At 42.8% G+C, this 21,287-nt stretch overlaps 1 protein-coding gene across 1 annotated transcript in view; it reads right to left on the minus strand.

Annotated features, from left to right (window-relative positions):
* Positions 1-21,287, minus strand: part of LOC124595898 (protein nessun dorma-like) — a 181,496-nt gene that overhangs the window by 78,136 nt on the left and 82,073 nt on the right. The window contains exon 4 of the mRNA XM_047134806.1: positions 20,223-20,318. Within this exon, the coding sequence (XP_046990762.1) occupies positions 20,223-20,318 (96 nt within the window). The remainder of the gene's footprint in view (positions 1-20,222; positions 20,319-21,287) is intronic.

Raw genomic sequence — 21,287 nt, forward strand, 5'->3', positions numbered from 1 at the left:
GGCCTTCTTGGGTAATGTGTTATCCTCGAAGGCCAAGATGAAGGCACTGGTGGCAACCTGATTATCCCTCTGACCCTGATGGATGTGCCAGACGAAATGAAATCCTCGACGCTCTAAGTTGGCGTGCAGCTTGTCTTCAGACTGCAAAAGGTCCCTGAGGAACCTCTTATGAGGTGTGATACTAACAGAAACATCCCCCAACTTGTCACAACTGAGTAATGCCTGTGACTGGGCAGAGGATGATGTTTTTATCAAGATTGACAAAGAGCGCATTTTGGACAAGCCCACCACCTCCCAAAACTTGTCCTCCAAATGCTCTACAAAAAACTGAGGCTTCATCAAGACAAAGGAGTCCCCATCAGCTCTCATACACATGCGATACCAGGGCAATTAAGGTTCACTGCCATCCTTAGCCTGGCATTCCTCCCATGGTGTGGCCAGGGAGGGGAAAGATTTACATCATACTTCCTTGCATTGTACTGAGACTTAGAACGCTTAGAGACTGCTGGTGTTTGATCACCAGCAAGTGATGATATGGTATGCTTCATCGTGCGTCATCTGCCCTGATGCCACCCACTCCAACCAGGGGCCGTCCCCACGGGCGCCACCCATCCGCAGCAAAGGCCACCAGGCAGTATGGCCACTGCCGGGAGTCCTGATGCCCCAGGGTGACGGGCATCTACTCCTTGGCATACGTGGGGAGTTAATGGTGCAGGCATCAGCAGAGTGATCCCTGTGTTGTCAGGGAGCTACAACCAACAGCGTACATGGTGGCCCCACCACAATGGAATGGCTACCGTGCTGGATATGAGGTGCAAAGAATTCCGTGGTCATTGTCGGCGCACAAAAGGATACTGCATTGTGAATGAAGGAAATCGCACCCAAGAAGGTGTCATTGCACAAGAGATTGAAAGTGAGTGGGACTGCAATGCCACGACGAGAAAGTGGGCTAAAGATCTCAATGCACAATGGACATGATGCATCAAGTAATGTGCCCTTCCCCAATTGGCTCGCTCTTCGGGAAAAGTTTGAAAAATGGAGGTCAAACCCTACAGGGGACCATCATACAAAGGCCGAACGGTGTGAGACTCCTTTTAGTCACCTCTTACGACAGGCAGGAATACCTCGAGTTGCGGAGGGGAGGGGGGGGCGGCATAATCAGAATGAGAGAGAGAAGCAGTGTGCGCCCCGATGGGAATGCGGTAGAGAGAAGCAGCATGTGCCATTACAGGAACGCGGGAGGGAGAAGCAGCACGTGCCATTACAGGAGTACGGGTAGAAGAGGTAGCACGTACCACGATACGAATGCGAGATAGAGAGGTAGCAAGTGCCAGGGTAGGATTGCGGGAGGGGGAGGCAGGAGATGCCAAAATAGGAATGCTAGTGGGAGGTGCAGCAGGTGCAGAAAAGAGTGGCAGCAGGTGACAAGATGGGAATGTGGTTAAGAATGGTAGCAGGTGACAAGATAGGAATGTGGTTAAGAGTAGTAGCAGTTTCCAGGAAAGGAATAGGAGAGGGAGAAGGAGCAGATACCAGGAGAGGAATGGGAGAGGGAGTAGGCACCTTGAGAGGCTGAGGGAGGGAGAGCGAGCAGGTGACATTACAAGAATTCAAGAGGGTGAAGCAGCATGTGTCATAATAAGAAAGTGGGAAGGAGCGGTGGCATGTGCAATGATAGGAATGCAGGAGAGAGAGGTGGGATGTGCAATGATAGCAATGCAGGAGAGAGAGGCAGCATGCGCCAGAATAGGAATGCATAAAGGAGTGGTGCAGGTGCAAGGACAGGAATGTAGTAAAGAGAGGCAGCAAGTGCCAAGAGAGGAATGGGGGAGGGAGGGGGTGGCAGGAGTCTGGATCAGATTGCGTAACAGAGGGCAGTAGTATATGAATGGGGGAGAGAGTGGCAGCATCTGTCATTATACAAATGCGAGAGGAAGAGGTGATGTGCCTGAATACGACTGCAGTAAGGAGTGGTGGGTATCAGAAGAGAATATGAGAGGGACAGGTGCCATGGTAGGAATACGGGAGGGAGAGGCAGTATGTGCCATGACAGGAATGCCAGAGAAGAGGCAACAGGCACCAGAATAGGAATGCAGACAGGAGTGGTAGTACGTGTCAGTATGGGAATGTGGTAAAGAGAGGCAGCAGATGCCAGGATGGGAATGGGCTAAAGAGAGGCAGCAGATGCCCTGAGAGGAATGGAGGGAGGGAAGGGGTAGCAGAAATCAGGATGGGTGATGGAGGGGCAGCATGATCCAGGATAGTAATACAGGAGCGACAGGCAGCAGGCGCAGAATAGGAATGCTGACAGGAGCGGTAGCAATACCAGGACATGAATGCAATAAAGAGAGGCAGCAGCGGCCAGGACAGGAATGTGGTAAAGAGAGGCAGCACCATAAGAGAAATGTTGGAGAAAGAGGGAGCAGGTGCAAAGAAGGAAATGGGGGCAGGAGAAGTAGTAAATGTCAGGATAGATTGCACGAGGGAGGGGCAGCAGGTACCAATATAAGAATATGGGAGAGTGAGGCAGCATGTGTGAGGATACACACATAGAATGGACAGCAGCATGTGCCATGATGGGAATGAGGGAGGGAGAGGAAGTTTGTGTCACAATAGGAAGGCAGGGGGGGAAGGTGACACATGGCACTGCCATGTTAGGAAAGTGGGAGAGAGAGGCTGCAGATGCCAGAACAGGAATGTTAGAAAGACATGTACCTGGACAAACGAGATGAGATAGGCAACATGTGCCAGGATATGAACAGGGAGGGAGAGGGCTGACAGAACTTCTTTTTTGTGATAAAAGATATATTCTCTTGAAATTCACTTCACTGTACTTCCACTAATACTGAGACTTTCAGAAGTTCTCTTTACTGGCTGCAGTATGGCACTGCTTGCGACCTGATCACCATAAGACGTTTCAAAACTCCGTAAACAGGGTGTATATGTGGACAAGGAGAAAAAAATTCCTGGATTTCTCCCGGATTTCCTGGTTAAAAACATACTTTCTCCCGGGTGAAAACATAATTTTTCCCTGTTAACTGACAGTATATTTTCTCTTGGAACTGTACTGTTGTTGTTGTTGTTATTGCCTTCAGTCCTGAGACTGGTTTGATGCAGCTCTCCATGCTACTCTATCCTGTGCAAGCTTCTTCATCTCCCAGTACCTACTGCAACCAACATCCTTCTGAATCTGCTTAGTATATTCATCTCTTGGTCTCCCTCTACGATTTTTACCCTCCACGCTGCCCTCCAATACTAAATTGGTGATCCCTTGATGCCTCAGAACATGTCCTACCAACCGATCCCTTCTTCTAGTCAAGTTGTGCCACAAACTTCTCTTCTCCCCAATCCTATTCAGTACTTCCTTATTCGTTATGTGATCTACCCATCTCATCTTCAGCATTCTTCTGTAGCACCACATTTCAAAAGCTTCTATTCTCTTCTTGTCCAAACTATTTATCGTCCATGTTTCACTTCCATACATGGCTACACTCCATACAAACACTTTCAGAAACGACTTCCTGACACGTAAATCTACACTCGATGTTAATAAATTTCTCTTCTTCAGAAATGCTTTCCTTGCCATTGCCAGTCTACATTTTATATCCTCTCTACTTCGACCATCATCAGTTATTTTGCTCCCCAAATAGCAAAATCCTTTACTTTAAGTGTCTCATTCCCTAATCTAATTCCCTCAGCATCACCCGAGTTAATTCGACTACATTCCATTATCTATATCCTCCTTTCAAGGCACTGTCCATTCCGTTCAACTGCTCTTCCAAGACCTTTGCTGTCTCTGACAGAATTACAATGTCATTGGCGAACCTCAAAGTTTTTATTTCTTCTCCATGGATTTTAATACCTACTCCGAATTTTTCTTTTGTTTCCTTCAGTGCTTGTTCAATATACAGATCGAATAACATCAGGGACAGGCTACAACCCTGTCTCACTCCCTTCCCAACCACTGCTTCCCTTTCAGGCCCCTCGACTCTTATAACTGCCATCTGGTTTCTGTACAAATTGTAAATAGCCTTTCGCTCCCTGTATTTTGCCCCTGCCACCTTCAGAACTTGAAAGAGCGTATTCCAGTCAACATTGTCAAAAGCTTTCTCTAAGTCCACAAATGCCAGAAATGTAGGTTTGCCTTTCCTTAATGTAGCTTCTAAGATAAGTCGTAGGGTCAGTATTGCCTCACGTGTTACAACATTTCTACGGAATCCAAACTGATCTTCCCCAAGGTCGGCTTCTACCAGTTTTTCTATTCGTCTGTAAAGAATTTGCGTTAGTATTTTGCAGCCGTGACTTACTAAACTGATAGTTCGGTAATTTTCACATCTGTCAACACCTGCTTTCTTTGGGATTGGAATTATTACATTCTTCTTGAAGTCTGAGGGTATTTCGCCTGTCTCATACATCTTGCTCACCAGATGATAGAGTTTTGTCAGGACTGGCTCTCCCAAGGCTATCAGTAGTTCTAATGGAATGTTGTCTACTTCCAGGGCCTTGTTTCGACTCAGGTCTTTCAGTGCTCTGTCAAAGTCTTCACGCAGTATCATATCTCCCATGTCATCTTCATCTACATCCTCTTCCATTTCCATAATATTGTCCTCAAGTACATCGCCCTTCGTATAGACCCTCTATATACTCCTTCCACCTTTCTGCCTTCCCTTCTTTGCTTAGAACTGGGTTTCCATCTGAGCTCTTGATATTCATACAAGTGGTTCTCTTTTCTCCAAAGGTCTCTTTAATTTTCCTGTAGGCAGTATCTATCATACCCCTAGTGAGATAAGCCTCTACATCCTTACGTTTGTCCTCTAGCCATCTCTGCTTAGCCATTTTGCACTTCCTGTCGATCTCATTTTTGAGACGTTTGTATTCCTTTTTGCCTGCTTCATTTACTGCATTTTTATATTTTCTCCTTTCATCAATTAAATTCAATATCTCTTCTGTTACCCAAGGATTTCTACTAGCCTTCATCTTTTTACCTACTTGATCCTCTGCTGCCTTCACTATTTCATTCCTCAAAGCTACCCATTCTTCTTCTACTGTATTTCTTTCCGCCATTCTTGTCAATTGTTCCCTTATGCTCTCCCTGAAACTCTGTACAACCTCTGGCTTAGTCAGTTTATCCAGGTCCCATCTCCTTAAATTCCCACCTTTTTGCAGTTTCTTCAGTTTTAATCTACAGTTCATAACCAATAGATTGTGGTCAGAGTCCACAGCTGCCCCTGGAAATGTCTTAAAATTTAAAACCTGGTTCCTAAATCTCTGTCTTACCATTATATAATCCATCTGAAACCTGTCAGTATCTCCAGGCTTTTTCCATGTATACAACCATCTTTTATGATTCTTGAACCAAGTGTTAGCTATGATTAAGTAGTGCTCTGTGCAAAATTCTACCAGACACAAGCAGACATATGTAAAGGCAAAGAGTTTGGGCAGAGATGTCAGTCGAGGTGGAAGTACAGAGGCAAAGATGTTGTTGAGGGGCGGCAACTTGAAATTAGTGGAGGTTGAGGCCTGGTGGGTAACGGGAAGAGAGGATATATTGAAGGGCAAGTTCCCATCTTCGGAGTTCTGATAGGTTGGTGTCAGTGGGAAGTATCCAGATAAGCCTGACGGTGTAACACTGTGCCAAGATGTGCTGGCCATGCACCAAGGCATGTTTAGCCACAGGGTGATCCTCATTACTAACAAACACTGTCTGCCTGTGTCCATTCATGCGAATGGACAGTTTGTTGCTGGTCATTCCCACATAGAAGGCTTCACAGTGTAGGCAGGTCAGTTGGTAAATCACATGGGTGCTTTCACACTTGGCTCTGCCTTTGATCGTGTACACCTTCCGGGTTACTGGACTGGAGTAGGTAGTGGTGGGACGGTACATGGGACAGGTTTTACACCGGGGGCGGTTACAAGGGTAGGAGCCAGAGGGTAAGGAAGGTGGTTTGGGGATTTCATAGGGATGAACCAAGAGGTTACGAAGGTTAGGTGCACAGCGGAAAGACATTCTTGGTGGAGTGGGGAGGATTTCATGAAGGATGGATCTCATTTCAGGGCAGGATTTGAGGAAGTCGTATCCCTGCTGGAGAGCCACATTCAGAGTCTGATCCAATCCCGGAAAGTATCCTGTCACAAGTGGGGCACTTTTGGGGTTCTTCTGTGGGAGGTTCTGGGTTTGAGGGGATGAGGAAGTGGCTCTAGTTATTTGCTTCTGTACCAGGTCGGGAGGGTAGTTGCGGGATGCGATAGCTGTTTTCAGGTTGTTGTGTAATGGTTCAGGGATTAAGGACTGGAGCAGATTCATTTGCCACGAAGACCTAAGCTGTAGGGAAGGGACCCTTTGATATGGAATGGGTGGCAGCTGTCATAATAGAGGTACTGTTGCTTGTTGGTTGGTTTGATGTGGACGGATGTGTGAAGCTGGCCATTGGACAGATGGAGGTCAACGTTTAGGAAAGTGGCATGGGATTTGGGGTACGACCAGGTGAATCTGATGGAACCAAAGGAGTTGAGGTTGGAGAGGAAATTCTGGAGTTCTTCTTCACTGTGAGTCCATATCATGAAGATGTCATCAATAAATCTGTACCAAACTTTGTGTTGGCAGGCCTGGGTAACCAAGAAGGCTTCCTCTAAGCAACCCATAAATAGGTTGGCGTATGAGGGGCCATCCTGGTACCCATGGCTGTTCCCTTTAATTGTTGGTATGTCTGGCCTTCTAAAGTGAAGAAGTTGTGAGTTAGGATGAAGCTGGTTAAGGTAATGAGGAAAGAGATTTTAGGTAGGTTTAAGTAAAACCCACATCCTTTCGTCTTTCCCTCTCCTTCCCTCTTTCCTGATGAAGCAACCGAGGGTTGCGAAAGCTTGAAATTTGTGTGTGTGTTTGAGAGTTTTTTATTGTGTCTATCTACCAGCACTTTCTCGTTTGGTAAGTCACAGCATCTTTGTTTTTAATATATTTTTCCCATGTGGAACGTTTCTTTCTATTATATTCATATCATTAATTTGAACCCAACAATTATGTTTGTTATTGTCACTGTTGCATTTCGAAATCTTTTCTGTCATCTTACTTTCTGTTTTTGTTTGTGCAAGTAGTTTCACTTTGTAGTCACCTTCCCTTTTTTTCCGTAATCTACCATACAATTTATCCTGCCTATATATACTCAATAATACATAATTTACTTCCAAACCATAACCAAAAAAGTTTTAACGCTTTCAACACTACCGCTGCTATAAAATCCACCGTTCCCAGTTTACAAATATTTCTCGTGTAACCTCGTGAATACTATTCCACAGCTTCAGTTCCTTTCACCTATTAAACAACCATTTCAGCTAGTTCTAACAACTTTCGTTTTATTTCCATTCTCGTTTTTCCCACATAACCGATCTTTTTTTAGCAGCTTCCCACAGGTTTTAACGTTATTATTTCTTCATCAGACAATTGTTAGCCTCATTTTCATAATCTGCCACCACATAACCAGTCCTCTTAATACATTTACACGCAGTTTTTTCGAAATTTTCCCATATTTCTCCACCCTTTAACATGTTTTGGAGGCAACACAACTACCTAACGTTTGCACACATTGTTGTTTACCAACCTAAGTTCACCACAGGATCAACATAGCTGAGTTTAAACCAACACTTTTTCGACTTTTTCACACCATAACTCCAGTTGCTTTCTAGTTCACCTTTATCTCTCCCAATATATATTTTTATTTTCACTTTAGCCTCATGTTACACTTGCCACTTTCTAATACCATGTCACCCTCACAAAATCCCCATTAAGCTTTATTTACATTCCCTCCGCAAACATGCCTTCGCCCCAGCCAGATTACGCTCCCATATTTTATTCACTCAAGCTTGTCTGACATTTGGCATTACCCCCAAAGGCCTCACACTTAAAGTCCCCATCTCTGGCTGTAACCCTACTTTCCATCAATCCCTATTCCAGTTCCAAACTGAACAATCCATAGGCCTCACCCACCTAATCCTTCACCAACACATCAACTCAGCCAATGAACACACCCGTCAACTCCTATCCCTAATCAAAGTCCTCAATCTTTCCTCTCCCACATCCACACCGGCTGTCCAGAGCATCCTCCTACAGGCCAACCGCAAATTAGAACAGCATGCCACCCTCCACCTCAAAAAAGTATCCAATCTCCTTGTTTCCCACCTCCGGAAAGGCAACTCGCTCACCCTCCACAACCTTTCCAACAAACCTCAACCTCCTCTCATCGCACACAGACCCAGTCTCTCCCATCTACTCAATCTCCCACTTCCAGCTTCACTCCCCCCAAAACCTCAAAATTCTAGTCAACACAATCTGGAACCACAACACCCCAATTCAGTAGTTATCCTTTCCTCCAAACCTGTCTCCCAATCCGAAACCTCTGTCCTATCCAAAGGCCTCACCTTCAGCCCCACTCCCAGATTCAACCAAACAGCCCTCGTCAAAGATTTACTGTCCTACACTCGTAGTCTCTGTTGGAAATATCACTTTGCCACGAAGAAAAATAATCCTAATCCTACTCCTAATGATACAACTCCCCAAGACAAGATCCAAATTGAACCCTGCCTGGAACAGTTCTGTCCTCCGTCACAGTGGGACCCAGCTCCTCTTCCTCAAAATCACCCTCTCCAAACCTTCCAGGAATTTCTCACTTCCAGCCTTGCCTCTCAATCTTTCTTGAAAAACCTTAATCCTACTCCCAACATCACAACAGCTGAAGCCCAGGCTATCTGTGATCTGAAGGCTGACCGATCCATCGTCATTCTTCCGGCTGACAAGGGTTCCATGACCGTGGTACTTGATCATCAGGAGTATGTGGCTGAGGGACTGCATCAGCTTTCAGACAACACTACATACAAAGTTTGCCAAGATAATACCATTCCTGATATCCAGGCAGAGCTTCAAGGAATCCTCAGAACCTTCGGCCCCCTACAAAACCTTTCACCTGACTCCATCAACCTCCTGACCCCACCGACACCCTGCACCCCTACCTTCTACCTACTTCCTAAAATTCACAAACCCAAACATCCCGGCCGCCCCATTGTAGCTGGTTACCAAGCCCCCACAGAACGTATCTCTGCCTACGTAGATCAACACCTTCAACCCATTACATGCAGTCTCCCATCCTTCACCAAAGACACCAACCACTTTCTCGAACGCCTGGAATCCTTATCCAATCTGTTACCCCCGAAAACCATCCTTGTAACCATTGATGCCACTTCCCTATACACAAATATCCTGCACGTCCAGGGCCTCGCTGCGATGGAGCACTTCCTTTCATGCCGATCACCTGCCACCCTATCTAAAACCTCTTTCCTCATTACCTTAGGCAGCTTCATCTTAACTCACAACTTCTTCACTTTAGAAGGCCAGACATACCAACAATTAAAGGGAACAGCCATGGGTACCAGGATGGCCCCTCGTACTATAAAATAAATAAAATAAATAAATAAATATATATTGTTATTTAGATATTGATTATTCTATCTGTATGATGGTGATTGTGATTGCAATTGTATTTGCTTATCTGGAACGTGGACGTTTAATTATTCGATATCAGACGCTTGACAATGGCTTTTTCGTAAAGGCAATGTTACTCGTAGTTGACCGTGAAATAAAACTGAATAATCGGACTTCGTAATTAAATCGTTTCCAAAGACTGCTGCGGTAGGTGCGGACTCATAATCTAAATCTCAATATTACAATAATTTGCCAGCCATGCCAATACGTCGTACAGAGGTGATTGTCTACTAAACATAAAAAAGTTACACAGTTAGTTAAATCAGATATATTCAATGAATAAGCCTACAGTTCATAATCCTACTTACTTTTATAAATATAAATTCTTTACAGAATCGAGTGCCTAGTGTGGTTGCAACTCGCAGTATTCTTCTATAACATGAAATATGGCGGTGTGCCAGACAATAAAATAAAATACGTGCTTCTCGCACCACTTCAACCAGAGCTCTCCTTTCTTAATCAAACATAAGAGTAACGTAATTGTGCTTTTGTTTTATCAGCGACACAGCGCTGCAGTTGTGTGCCATAGGCTTTATTTATTTGTCACTGATTATTTATTTAATTAATATTTCGCGTTTCCGCGGAAACTCACGCTCGGCATGCAAATGTGCCTTTATATTGCCCCCTGAATTGCGAGGCGAAAGGACACACCTGCAGGCGAGCAATTCACCTAAAGGCACAAGAAAATCTAAGTTATCTACAACTATTTACATGACTTACATTACACATTATACACATTGTATACAAAATTTGAATGACGCGGGTGCGCCGTAAAAGTTCTTGTGTTGGCAGATAGAGTGCGCGCATGCGCAGAAGCGTCTGTGTAACTGCGGCACTGCCGTTATTTCGTACAGTTAGATCACGCGGCACAGTATTGCAGTTCATATTGTTCGTGTGCGCGCGTTTCTCAGTCGTTGCACAAAGAAAATATTCAACCAAGATTACATATGAAGACTACATTCTATAACAGGTAACTTAGTTTTAAATTTACAATATTTGTTATAACACAATACAACTAGATTGTTGAATGTTCTTAGTTACATAGTATTGTTTTGAAATACTTCAAAGAAAAATGTCCGTATTTTTCAGGTGCGTTGACCTATACACATCGTGTCGTTATTACAGTTCATATTCATCCGCTGCACAATAATTTTTTACAGGTTAGTATCGTCGTGGTAAAGTTTTTTGATCACAGTAACATCGTTGTATAACAACGTGATTAATACATAAGCGTGTCCATTTCTCATTTCCATTATAGTCGTAGTGATGCAGTTCGTTGTGACTAAAAGCATTGCTTATTACAGATCAGACGTGACCCGTCGAGTAATTGGTCCACGTGCAGTTCGTTTTTTACATTCCGTGGAAGCTTGGCTGCAGAACCTCGGACGGCACATAGCTGGCGTCGATCCTTGGACAGTCCAGGTGAGAGTGTCCGTCACATTTCGAGAACATTTCATTCCCTGAAGTTCCAACCAAAATTCTTCCACCCGTCGTGTTGTTTTCTGGACAGGCACTTTGTGTCCATTTAATCCAGTTAACATCTTGAAGTTGGGTACTGTAGTAATGTCACTAGACGATGCACGAATTATGCACTTCACATTTTCAGTTTTTTTTTGCTGAAAATAGCTCACCTAAATGTTCGTAGTTATTAATCAAGGAAATCGTTCATCGCGTTTACATTGATACGCTGCATAATGAATGGCATTAATAGTTTCTTTCACATAGGTTTCCGCGTAGTTGCAGAGTTAGTAATGTTCGTTAATGTCCGTGAACAGTGGTTCACTATGCAATGTCTTTTTGGCACTCGTTTTGTTCAAATTTTTACATAGTTCAAGATTTTAAACATGGCTGCAGCAGCAACTGTTAAAATTCTTCACAATAAAGGATGGCAGCCAAAAACAGTTGCAACTGTTTTTGGCTGCCATCCCTTATTGTGAAGAATTTTTACATAGTAACAGTTACACTATACATCAGTTAAAAAAATAAGTAATTATACATACACACGTCACATATTTTCTTAGCATAAACATAATATAGTTGCACATAAACATGTTTACATCATCATTACATCGCTATAGGTTATTACATTGTGTCACATTTGATTTCATGAATTGCAGATATTTACATCCTCTTTAGCGGTTTTGCTGGGATATTATCGATGTTTTTTGTGATGTCATCTGAAATTAAGATAGGTTAGACACAACATTCATTACATCAGTAGGCAAGACCAGGCGTTTTCACTACTCAATAAATATTCAAAATAGTAAGAGAGAGAAAATGTTCGATTCCTCGCGTTTTGTGCGTGTGTGTAGAGTGTCTGTGTGGCCTTGACTACTGATAGATGCTTTTCGTGTTGAGAGATGTGCGTCTAATCTATTTCTCAAAGTAAAAGATCGCTTCACAGATGACGTCTGTCAGTTCGTCAGGTGTCACACCAAGTCAGTGGTACCTTCAGTAACAAATGTTCCGTGAAAAATTAATATGTCATCCACTGCTACGTAATCATAAATTTTACTTTAATATTCCGTCTTTCAGGTGGAGGCGCGCGCTGAAAGAAGAGTTCTTCTGTCTTCAACTGCGTCACTGGAACCGCTGAAATGAAAATTTCTATACTACTTATTATCTGTGTTGTAACAACAGAGTTTTTCGAGTTGCTTAGCAATATTTTGATGGGTATGACCTTGACATTATTCAGCATGAAATGCTCTAAGATCTCGGTGTGCATATAGCCCAATAATTTTGTTAGTTCTAGGATGTTGTAACAGATACGCACCAGGATGCGGTATGTTAACAATTATATAAGGTCCTTCATATAGCAGACGCCACTTAGCGTTGCGTCGTTTGAGTGCTACAGATTTATGATGAGTACGAAGTAGTACAAGCATTCCTACCTCGAATTTTTGTTTTCTTTTTATTATGTTTCTGTGATGTTTGTTTCGTATTTGTGCGTGATGTGTCAATGTAGTCAATACTTCTTTTATTTTCTGTTCAGGTGTGATTTCCTTGCCTGACAGCTTAGGTAATGGTTCTATCCACTGATCGTTCTGTTTGCAATTGAACATGATCTCGTTAGGTGTATAATTCGTATCGTAAATATTTAAGTTATTGTGTACGTCTTCGAAAAGACTTAGGTAGGACACCCAATTAGTATGTTTTGATGAAATATAGGTCCTCATGAATCGATTTAATTCTCGGAAAAGTCTCTCAGTCGCGTTACATTGTGGACTAAACCTTGAAATAAATATACTTTTAATGTTATTGTCCTTCAAGAAATTTCTCCATTTGTACCCAGAGTAGTATGCTGCATTATCTGATAGAATTGCTTTAGGTTTTCCCACGTGCGTCAGGTAATCACTTGAGAATCTTCGTATTATAGCATTTGCAGTGGCGGATTTTAAAGCATAAAGTTTTACATGTTTAGAAAATATATCGTAAAAAGCTAAGATATATTTGACGCCTCCAGAGCTTGCTGGATGCGGTGCACTGATGTCAGTACACAGAATTTCCAGGGGTTTACTAGGTAAAATAGAATGTAAATCTGTTTTTCTATACCAGGGATGTTATAGCCATGTCGTCCCATGTTCAAGTATTTTTCAAAATATCTGCGTAAGTTACCATTTTTACTGTTAAAAGTTTCAGGTTCTAAAATTTGTCTTCTGAGTCGCTCCTGGACGGATTGCGACCAGAATTTGTTCAGAAAAGCACGCTCAAACTCACTGTACGTGGTACATACGTCAGCTTGACTGTATGCCCAGACAGCTGCATCGCCTTGGATGTAACCGACAATATATGAAATCTTTTTCCGGTCACTCCAAGTGCGTGGAAATGCGTTACTAAAAGATTTAAGAAAAATCACCGGATGAATGGTTAGTTTTTCTGGGATAAAAATCTGAAATTGCCTGTGTTTCATTAAGCTTTCATCTTCCTTCGCATTGTGATATGGATTTATTCCACTGTAATTACTGGTATGTTCAGCTGGCGAGTAATTACGATAATGTTGCTGTGGTTTACCATGATAATAGCTTGTGTTTGTGTTTCCACATCGTGGTATGTGTTGTAGTCGTGGTGTGTTTTGTTCTTGTGTATTTGTCGTGTGCGGAATGTGTGTATCATACTCGAATGTATATTGGTTTCTGAACTGTACATTTTGACTGATATTTTCGTTACATTCAGACTGTAGTTGATCGGTGAATTGTCTCATGGGTGCAGTGACGGATTGTACTGCGTCACTGATCAGCTGTTTGTTATTAGTAATGTATTGCGCTACGGAGTCGTGCACAATTGTTGGTAAATTTTCACGTAAGCATCTATCAAAATGTTTGTCTTTGTTCTCAACCCAATCATGAAATTCTTTATTAATATTTTGAAAATGAGCTGTGGCATCTGATTGTAAGATGTCAGTCAGGTGTTGTTCAACATTGTCAAATTTATTCTGTACGTCAGTAATTCGTTTTTCAAGGTTGTCATGTACTGAAGGATATGTTTGAATTTGTTCAGTAAGAACTTCACACGTGACATTAAGGTTTTTTACTTGTGTCTGTAAAAGTGCTACGTCAGTTGTAGTCTTTTCTTGTCTCGTATTGAGTTGGGAAAATTTAGTACTGAGTTCGGTCATCTGTTTGGTCAGTGTGGCGTCTGTAAGTTCCACACGTTTACACAAAGTGTCATTACCTATCTTGATTGCTATGAGATCAGATTTGATTTCGTCATTTTGTGTTTTTAACTGTTCATTTTGTGTCTCTAATTGTGCCTTTAAGGTTGCCATGTTTTCGGCGTTCTGTTTCCTTATGGTTGCCATATTTTCTGCGTTTTGTTTCATTAGCATTTGTAACATGTCGGCAATGTTTACCGTTTGCAAGGTCTCTGCCCCCGCCGCGTCATTAGACGTGACGTCATGCATTAACATGGGCTCTGATTGAGATTTTGAAATTTTTGTAGTGGACGGCCTATCGTCAAAATTTTCGTCAACACTTGCGTCAATGTTTGATGAATCGTCACTACCGGTTGCTGTCGTAAAGTCATTTTCTAACACTTGTCTCACGTCCGAGTCGGATTGCGTCTGAATAGTACGTCCTTGTTGTTCCATTTTTGCGTATTGTTTTCTAGTTATTACCATGCCACACGTGATATATGTTTCAAGAAAATTTTTGACACTGATTTTAAAATAAAATGTAGTTGAGCATGAATCGCTCGTAGCAACAATGGCTGTCTGTTAATTTAAAAATATAAACTGAATTTGAGATTATTGGTAATGGCTGCTGGCCATGTTACATGATATCGTACAGAAGTCGGCCATATTGTACACTCGTGTATTGGTATTGTTGCATACGTTATTGTTTAGGGAAAAGTACTGAGAATGAAATTTATCACTGAAACTGTTATGCGGAAAAGAAACACTACAGAATTTACTGAAAAGCTAATACACTGAATTATACGTCTGGTCAAGCCTGCTAATGCAAAGATGCTGCGTCTTACCTTATTTTGCTGGAAGTTTCATTGCGTCTTCCCGCAAAATTTCAGAATTGGAAAATATCTTCAGATTTTGTTATCTCTCATACATTGACGTCCAGGTCCAGAAAGTTGATTTTTTACATGAAACAAAGAGAACAATGTAACAAATGACAAAATAACAAGTCCGACACGCAGTCGCCAATATAAAATAAATAAAATAAATAAATATAAATATATATTGTTATTTAGATATTGATTATTCTATCTGTATGATGGTGATTGTGATTGCAATTGTATTTGCTTATCTGGAACGTGGACGTTTAATTATTCGATATCAGACGCTTGACAATGGCTTTTTCGTAAAGGCAATGTTACTCGTAGTTGACCGTGAAATAAAACTGAATAATCGGACTTCGTAATTAAATCGTTTCCAAATACTGCTGCGGTAGGTGCGGACTCATAATCTAAATCTCAATATTACAATAATTTGCCAGCCATGCCAATACGTCGTACAGAGGTGATTGTCTACTAAACATAAAAAAGTTACACAGTTAGTTAAATCAGATATATTCAATGAATAAGCCTACAGTTCATAATCCTACTTACTTTTATAAATATAAATTCTTTACAGAATCGAGTGCCTAGTGTGGTTGCAACTCGCAGTATTCTTCTATAACATGAAATATGGCGGTGTGCCAGACAATAAAATAAAATACGTGCTTCTCGCACCACTTCAACCAGAGCTCTCCTTTCTTAATCAAACATAAGAGTAACGTAATTGTGCTTTTGTTTTATCAGCGACACAGCGCTGCAGTTGTGTGCCATAGGCTTTATTTATTTGTCACTGATTATTTATTTAATTAATATTTCGCGTTTCCGCGGAAACTCACGCTCGGCATGCAAATGTGCCTTTATAGTACGCCAACCTACACTCCTGGAAATTGAAATAAGAACACCGTGAATTCATTGTCCCAGGAAGGGGAAACTTTATTGACACATTCCTGGGGTCAGATACATCACATGATCACACTGACAGAACCACAGGCACATAGACACAGGCAACAGAGCATGCACAATGTCGGCACTAGTACAGTGTATATCCACCTTTCGCAGCAATGCAGGCTGCTATTCTCCCATGGAGACGATCGTAGAGATGCTGGATGTAGTCCTGTGGAACGGCTTGCCATGCCATTTTCACCTGGCGCCTCAGTTGGACCAGCGTTCGTGCTGGACGTGCAGACCGCGTGAGACGACGCTTCATCCAGTCCCAAACATGCTCAATGGGGGACAGATCCGGAGATCTTGCTGGCCAGGGTAGTTGACTTACACCTTCTAGAGCACGTTGGGTGGCACGGGATACATGCGGACGTGCATTGTCCTGTTGGAACAGCAAGTTCCCTTGCCGGTCTAGGAATGGTAGAACGATGGGTTCGATGACTGTTTGGATGTACCGTGCCCTATTCAGTGTCCCCTCGACGATCACCAGTGGTGTACGGCCAGTGTAGGAGATCGCTCCCCACACCATGATGCCGGGTGTTGGCCCTGTGTGCCTCGGTCGTATGCAGTCCTGATTGTGGCGCTCACCTGCACGGCGCCAAACACGCATACGACCATCATTGGCACCAAGGCAGAAGAGACTCTCATCGCTGAAGACGACACGTCTCCATTCGTCCCTCCATTCACGCCTGTCGCGACACCACTGGAGGCGGGCTGCACGATGTTGGGGCGTGAGCAGAAGACGGCCTAACGGTGTGCGGGACCGTAGCCCAGCTTTATGGAGACGGTTGCGAATGGTCCTCGCCGATACCCCAGGAGCAACAGTGTCCCTAATTTGCTGGGAAGTGGCGGTGCGGTCCCCTACGGCACTGCGTAGGATCCTACGGTCTTGGCGTGCATCCGTGCGTCGCTGCGGTCCGGTCCTAGGTCGACGGGCACGTGCACCTTCCGCCGACCACTGGCGACAACATCGATGTACTGTGGAGACCTCACGCCCCACGTGTTGAGCAATTCGGCGGTACGTCCACCCGGCCTCCCGCATGCCCACTATACGCCCTCGCTCAAAGTCCATCAACTGCACATACGGTTCACGTCCACGCTGTCGCGGCATGCTACCAGTGTTAAAGACTGCGATGGAGCTCCGTATGCCACGGCAAACTGGCTGACACTGACGGCGGCGGTGCACAAATGCTGCGCAGCTAGCGCCATTCGACGGCCAACACCGCGGTTCCTGGTGTGTCCACTGTGCTGTGCGTGTGATCATTGCTTGTACAGCCCTCTCGCAGTGTCCGGAGCAAGTATGGTGGGTCTGACGCACCGGTGTCAATGTGTTCTTTTTTCCATTTCCAGGAGTGTATTTATGGGTTGCTTAGAGGAAGCCTTCTTGGTTACCCAGGCCTGCCAACACAAAGTTTGGTACAGATTTATTGATGACATCTTCATGATATGGACTCACAGTGAAGAAGAACTCCAGAATTTCCCCTCCAACCTCAACTTCTTTGGTTCCATCAGATTCACCTGGTCCTACCCCAAATCCCATGCCACTTTCCTCAATGTTGACCTCCATCTGTCCAATGGACAGCTTCACACATCCATCCACATCAAACCAACCAACAAGCAACAGTACCTCTATTATGACAACTGCCACCCATTCCATATCAAAGGGTCCCTTCCCTACAGCTTAGGTCTTCGTGGCAAATGAATCTGCTCCAGTCCTTAATCCCTGAACCATTACACAATAACCTGAAAACAGCTATCGCATCCCGCAACTACCCTCTCGACCTGGTACAGAAGCAAATAACCAGAGCCACTTCCTCATCCCCTCAAACCCAGAACCTCCCACAGAAGAACCCCAAAAGTGCCCCACTTGTGACAGGATACTTTCCGGGACTGGATCAGACTCTGAATGTGGCTCTCCAGCAGGGATACGACTTCCTCAAATCCTGCCCTGAAATGAGATCCATCCTTCATGAAATCCTCCCCACTCCACCAAGAGTGTCTTTCCGCCATCCACCAAACCTTCGTAACCTCTTGGTTCATCCCTATGAAATCCCCAAACCACCTTCCCTACCCTCTGGCTCCTACCCTTGTAACTGCCCCCGGTGTAAAACCTGTCCCATGTACCCTCCCACCACCACCTACTCCAGTCCTGTAACCGGGAAGGTGTACACGATCAAAGGCAGAGCCATGTGTGAAAGCACCCACGTGATTTACCAACTGACCTCCCTACACTGTGAAGCCTTCTATGTGGGAATGACCAGCAACAAACTGTCCATTCAAATGAACGGACACAGGCAGACAGTGTTTGTTGGTAATGAGGATCACCCTGTGGCTAAACATGCCTTGGTGCACAGCCAGCACATCTTGGCACAGTGTTACACCGTCCGGCTTATCTGGATACTTCCCACTGACACCAACCTATCAGAACTCCAGAGATGGGAACTTGCCCTTCAATATATCCTCTCTTCCCGTTACCCACCAGGCCTCAACCTCCGCTAATTTCAAGTTGCCGCCCCTCGTACATCACTTGTCACTCAACAACATCTTTGCCTCTGTACTTCCACCTCGACTGACATCTCTGCCCAAACTCTTTGCCTTTACATATGTCTGCTTGTGTCTGTATATGTGCGGATGGATATGTGTGTATGTGCGCAAGTGTATAACTGTCCCTTTTTCCCGCTAAGGTAAGTCTTTCCGCTCCCGGGATTGGAATGACTCCTTACCTTCTCCCTTAAAACCCAGATCCTTTTGTCTTTCCCTTTCCTTCCCTCTTTCCTCATGAAGCAACCGAGAGTTGCGAAAGCTTGTAATTTGTGTGTGTGTTTGAGAGTTTTTTTATTGTGTCTATCTACCAGCGCTTTCTCGTTTGGTAAGTCACAGCATCTTTGTTTTTAATATATTTTTCCCATGTGGAATGTTTCTTTCTTCTATGATGTAAGTGATTATTCCTTTATGCTTTCCTTAGCAACTTCTGATTTAACTCAACTATATTATTACACTTGTTTTATTTTTATTGTTTTTCGTATCATAACCTCTTTCCGAAAAACTATCCTCCCCTTCAATTGATCCTTAAAGTCTTTTAGCATCTCCAACAGACTTACATTGCCACTGGCAAATTTTAAGGTTTTTATATCTTTTCTCTAAACTTTAACTCCCTTTCTAAATTTTGTTTAGTACTTACAAGAAATAGATCACTCACTGAAATGTAATGTAAAAAATTTAGTGTAAAAAGGGATGTACTGAAAATGAAACTATTTGGCGTAAACAGTGTCACAAAGTACAAGTGGCAAGATGATACACAATGGAAGTAGGAAGTAGAAATTCCTCATAAAATAAGGACTAGGTTCAATATTTTGTCAGCTTGAAGCAAAGCAACCAAAGTAATAGTACATCAGCAAGAATATTTAGAAACGGCAGGAGTGAACATTGAATTATTACAAAACTACAATTAGGTGAAAAAATAACTGGTGGAGACAGTTCAAGGAATCTTCTTTATTGTTGATAAATTACACAAGTTTGGTGTACTCTCATTTTGTAGTGCTGTTTGTTTCCATATGAGAGAACGAATCAGTGAAACTGGGTGTAAATATTCAGCCCATAATTGCAAGAAAAAGTCACAACAGTGACAGGGGCTGAAGAATCTATGAAATACGTAGTGGCTGTACGGTCTACGAAACAAATTCCTATTACACCGGTAGAAGCCAAGACCACCAAGGGACTCTGTTCTGATATTGTTTTAAGGTTGCATTATGAACAGAATTTCTCAAATAGTGAGTGTAAGTAGATTTCCATATGACTTGTAACTTGGAATGATTGTGATGTGAGAGAGTGTAGGGTGTGGTTTGGTGTTCATGTTGTTAATGACAAGGGATTATTTGAAACCTGGAGCAAACAGACTACTACTATTGAAAAGTAAATTGTGAAGTGCCAGGCTTGGGGTCCCCAACAAGTAGTACTACTCAGCTACAGCCCTGTAGCATACCTTGTTTCTCCTGTATTTGCTCCTGTTAAGGGTAGGATCTTCATACTTCCTTAAAATACCCTTTTTATTAGACTAATTTATGACTTTCTCATCACTCTGATATGCTATAACTCCTGCAAGTAAATTAATTTGCCTTTATCTGTTTAAATACACGACAGACCGCACAAAAAGTTGTTTAAAAATACTGACTGGTTAATTGTGTCACTATGTCATTGTCATATGTTATTCAAATGAAAGAAATAAAGTGTTAAGTGCAATACTTACAGATCTATGCGTTGTTGAAGATGAGTTGCTGGCCAATCAGACTTGCAATATTCATTCATATCATCCCATGGGCGCCACAGATGATTGTAGAAGAACCTTTAAGGGAATGCGAATTGTTTCAAATGTTTTGGCACAAATGTGAAGTGAGTAAATTTTTTCAGCTAAGTACTTGCTAACAGGCAGAACATAAGTGCCCACAAAGTCAATCATGTCAGAAAGTCTTAAGAGTAGTTTAGAGCAAAAGACTGGAGAACACCGCTGATTTTAGTGTTGCTTGCTGGACAGGAGGAGGAAAATTATTTGTCCTTTATGCCCTATGCCCAGGAGCATGTAAACATATGCTTACAGAAAAACATATAAAATTCACCAGAGATCATATCAAATATTTTCAAATGTCATGAAGCATGAACTGCAGATTGTCGTGAAAGCCAGTGTTTCACTGTTGCAACAGTTGTTTTAATGATTTGGCGGTCTGAATATTGAACGTTTCAGTCTTTCTAGCAATTTTTATGTCCTTCTTTTGTTAATATCTACTACCAGTAAAACTGGAGCTTGCTAAACCAATTTCTGCTTGGTGCTAGCTACACTGTCTTCATTTTAAGATCACAATGATGATGATATTGGGTTCAGTACATTAAACAACATGATTATCTGCACCCTTGCAGAATACGTATTAAATGCTTAGTGAAAATAAAAGTTTTTCCTCATAAGTAATCTTTTTGGGACAATTTCTCGTGGATACACATTTGACATTTGAAAGACTGACTGCTAATGACAACAGAGATAGTGGTTGGTTATCTATACATTAAAAGTGACACCAAAAACATCATGCATGGGAGAATGCATGTCTGCAAGCATGTCCATGCCCTTTCCTCATGCATAAATAAAACTATAATACAGTCATGACAGAGGACTAAGTAAAATGAGAATTAGCTGGTGGGGGAAAAAAGAAAGCTAACAGTTATTTCCAGGTATATGTGGCTGTCTAATTGCTAATACAAACAGGGAAAGAGCCAACCATTGTGACAACGAGTAAATGCTGGGGCTAGTCCTATATATGGATGT

This window comes from Schistocerca americana, chromosome 2 (assembly GCF_021461395.2).
Source record: "Schistocerca americana isolate TAMUIC-IGC-003095 chromosome 2, iqSchAmer2.1, whole genome shotgun sequence".
NCBI lineage: Eukaryota > Metazoa > Arthropoda > Insecta > Orthoptera > Acrididae > Schistocerca > Schistocerca americana.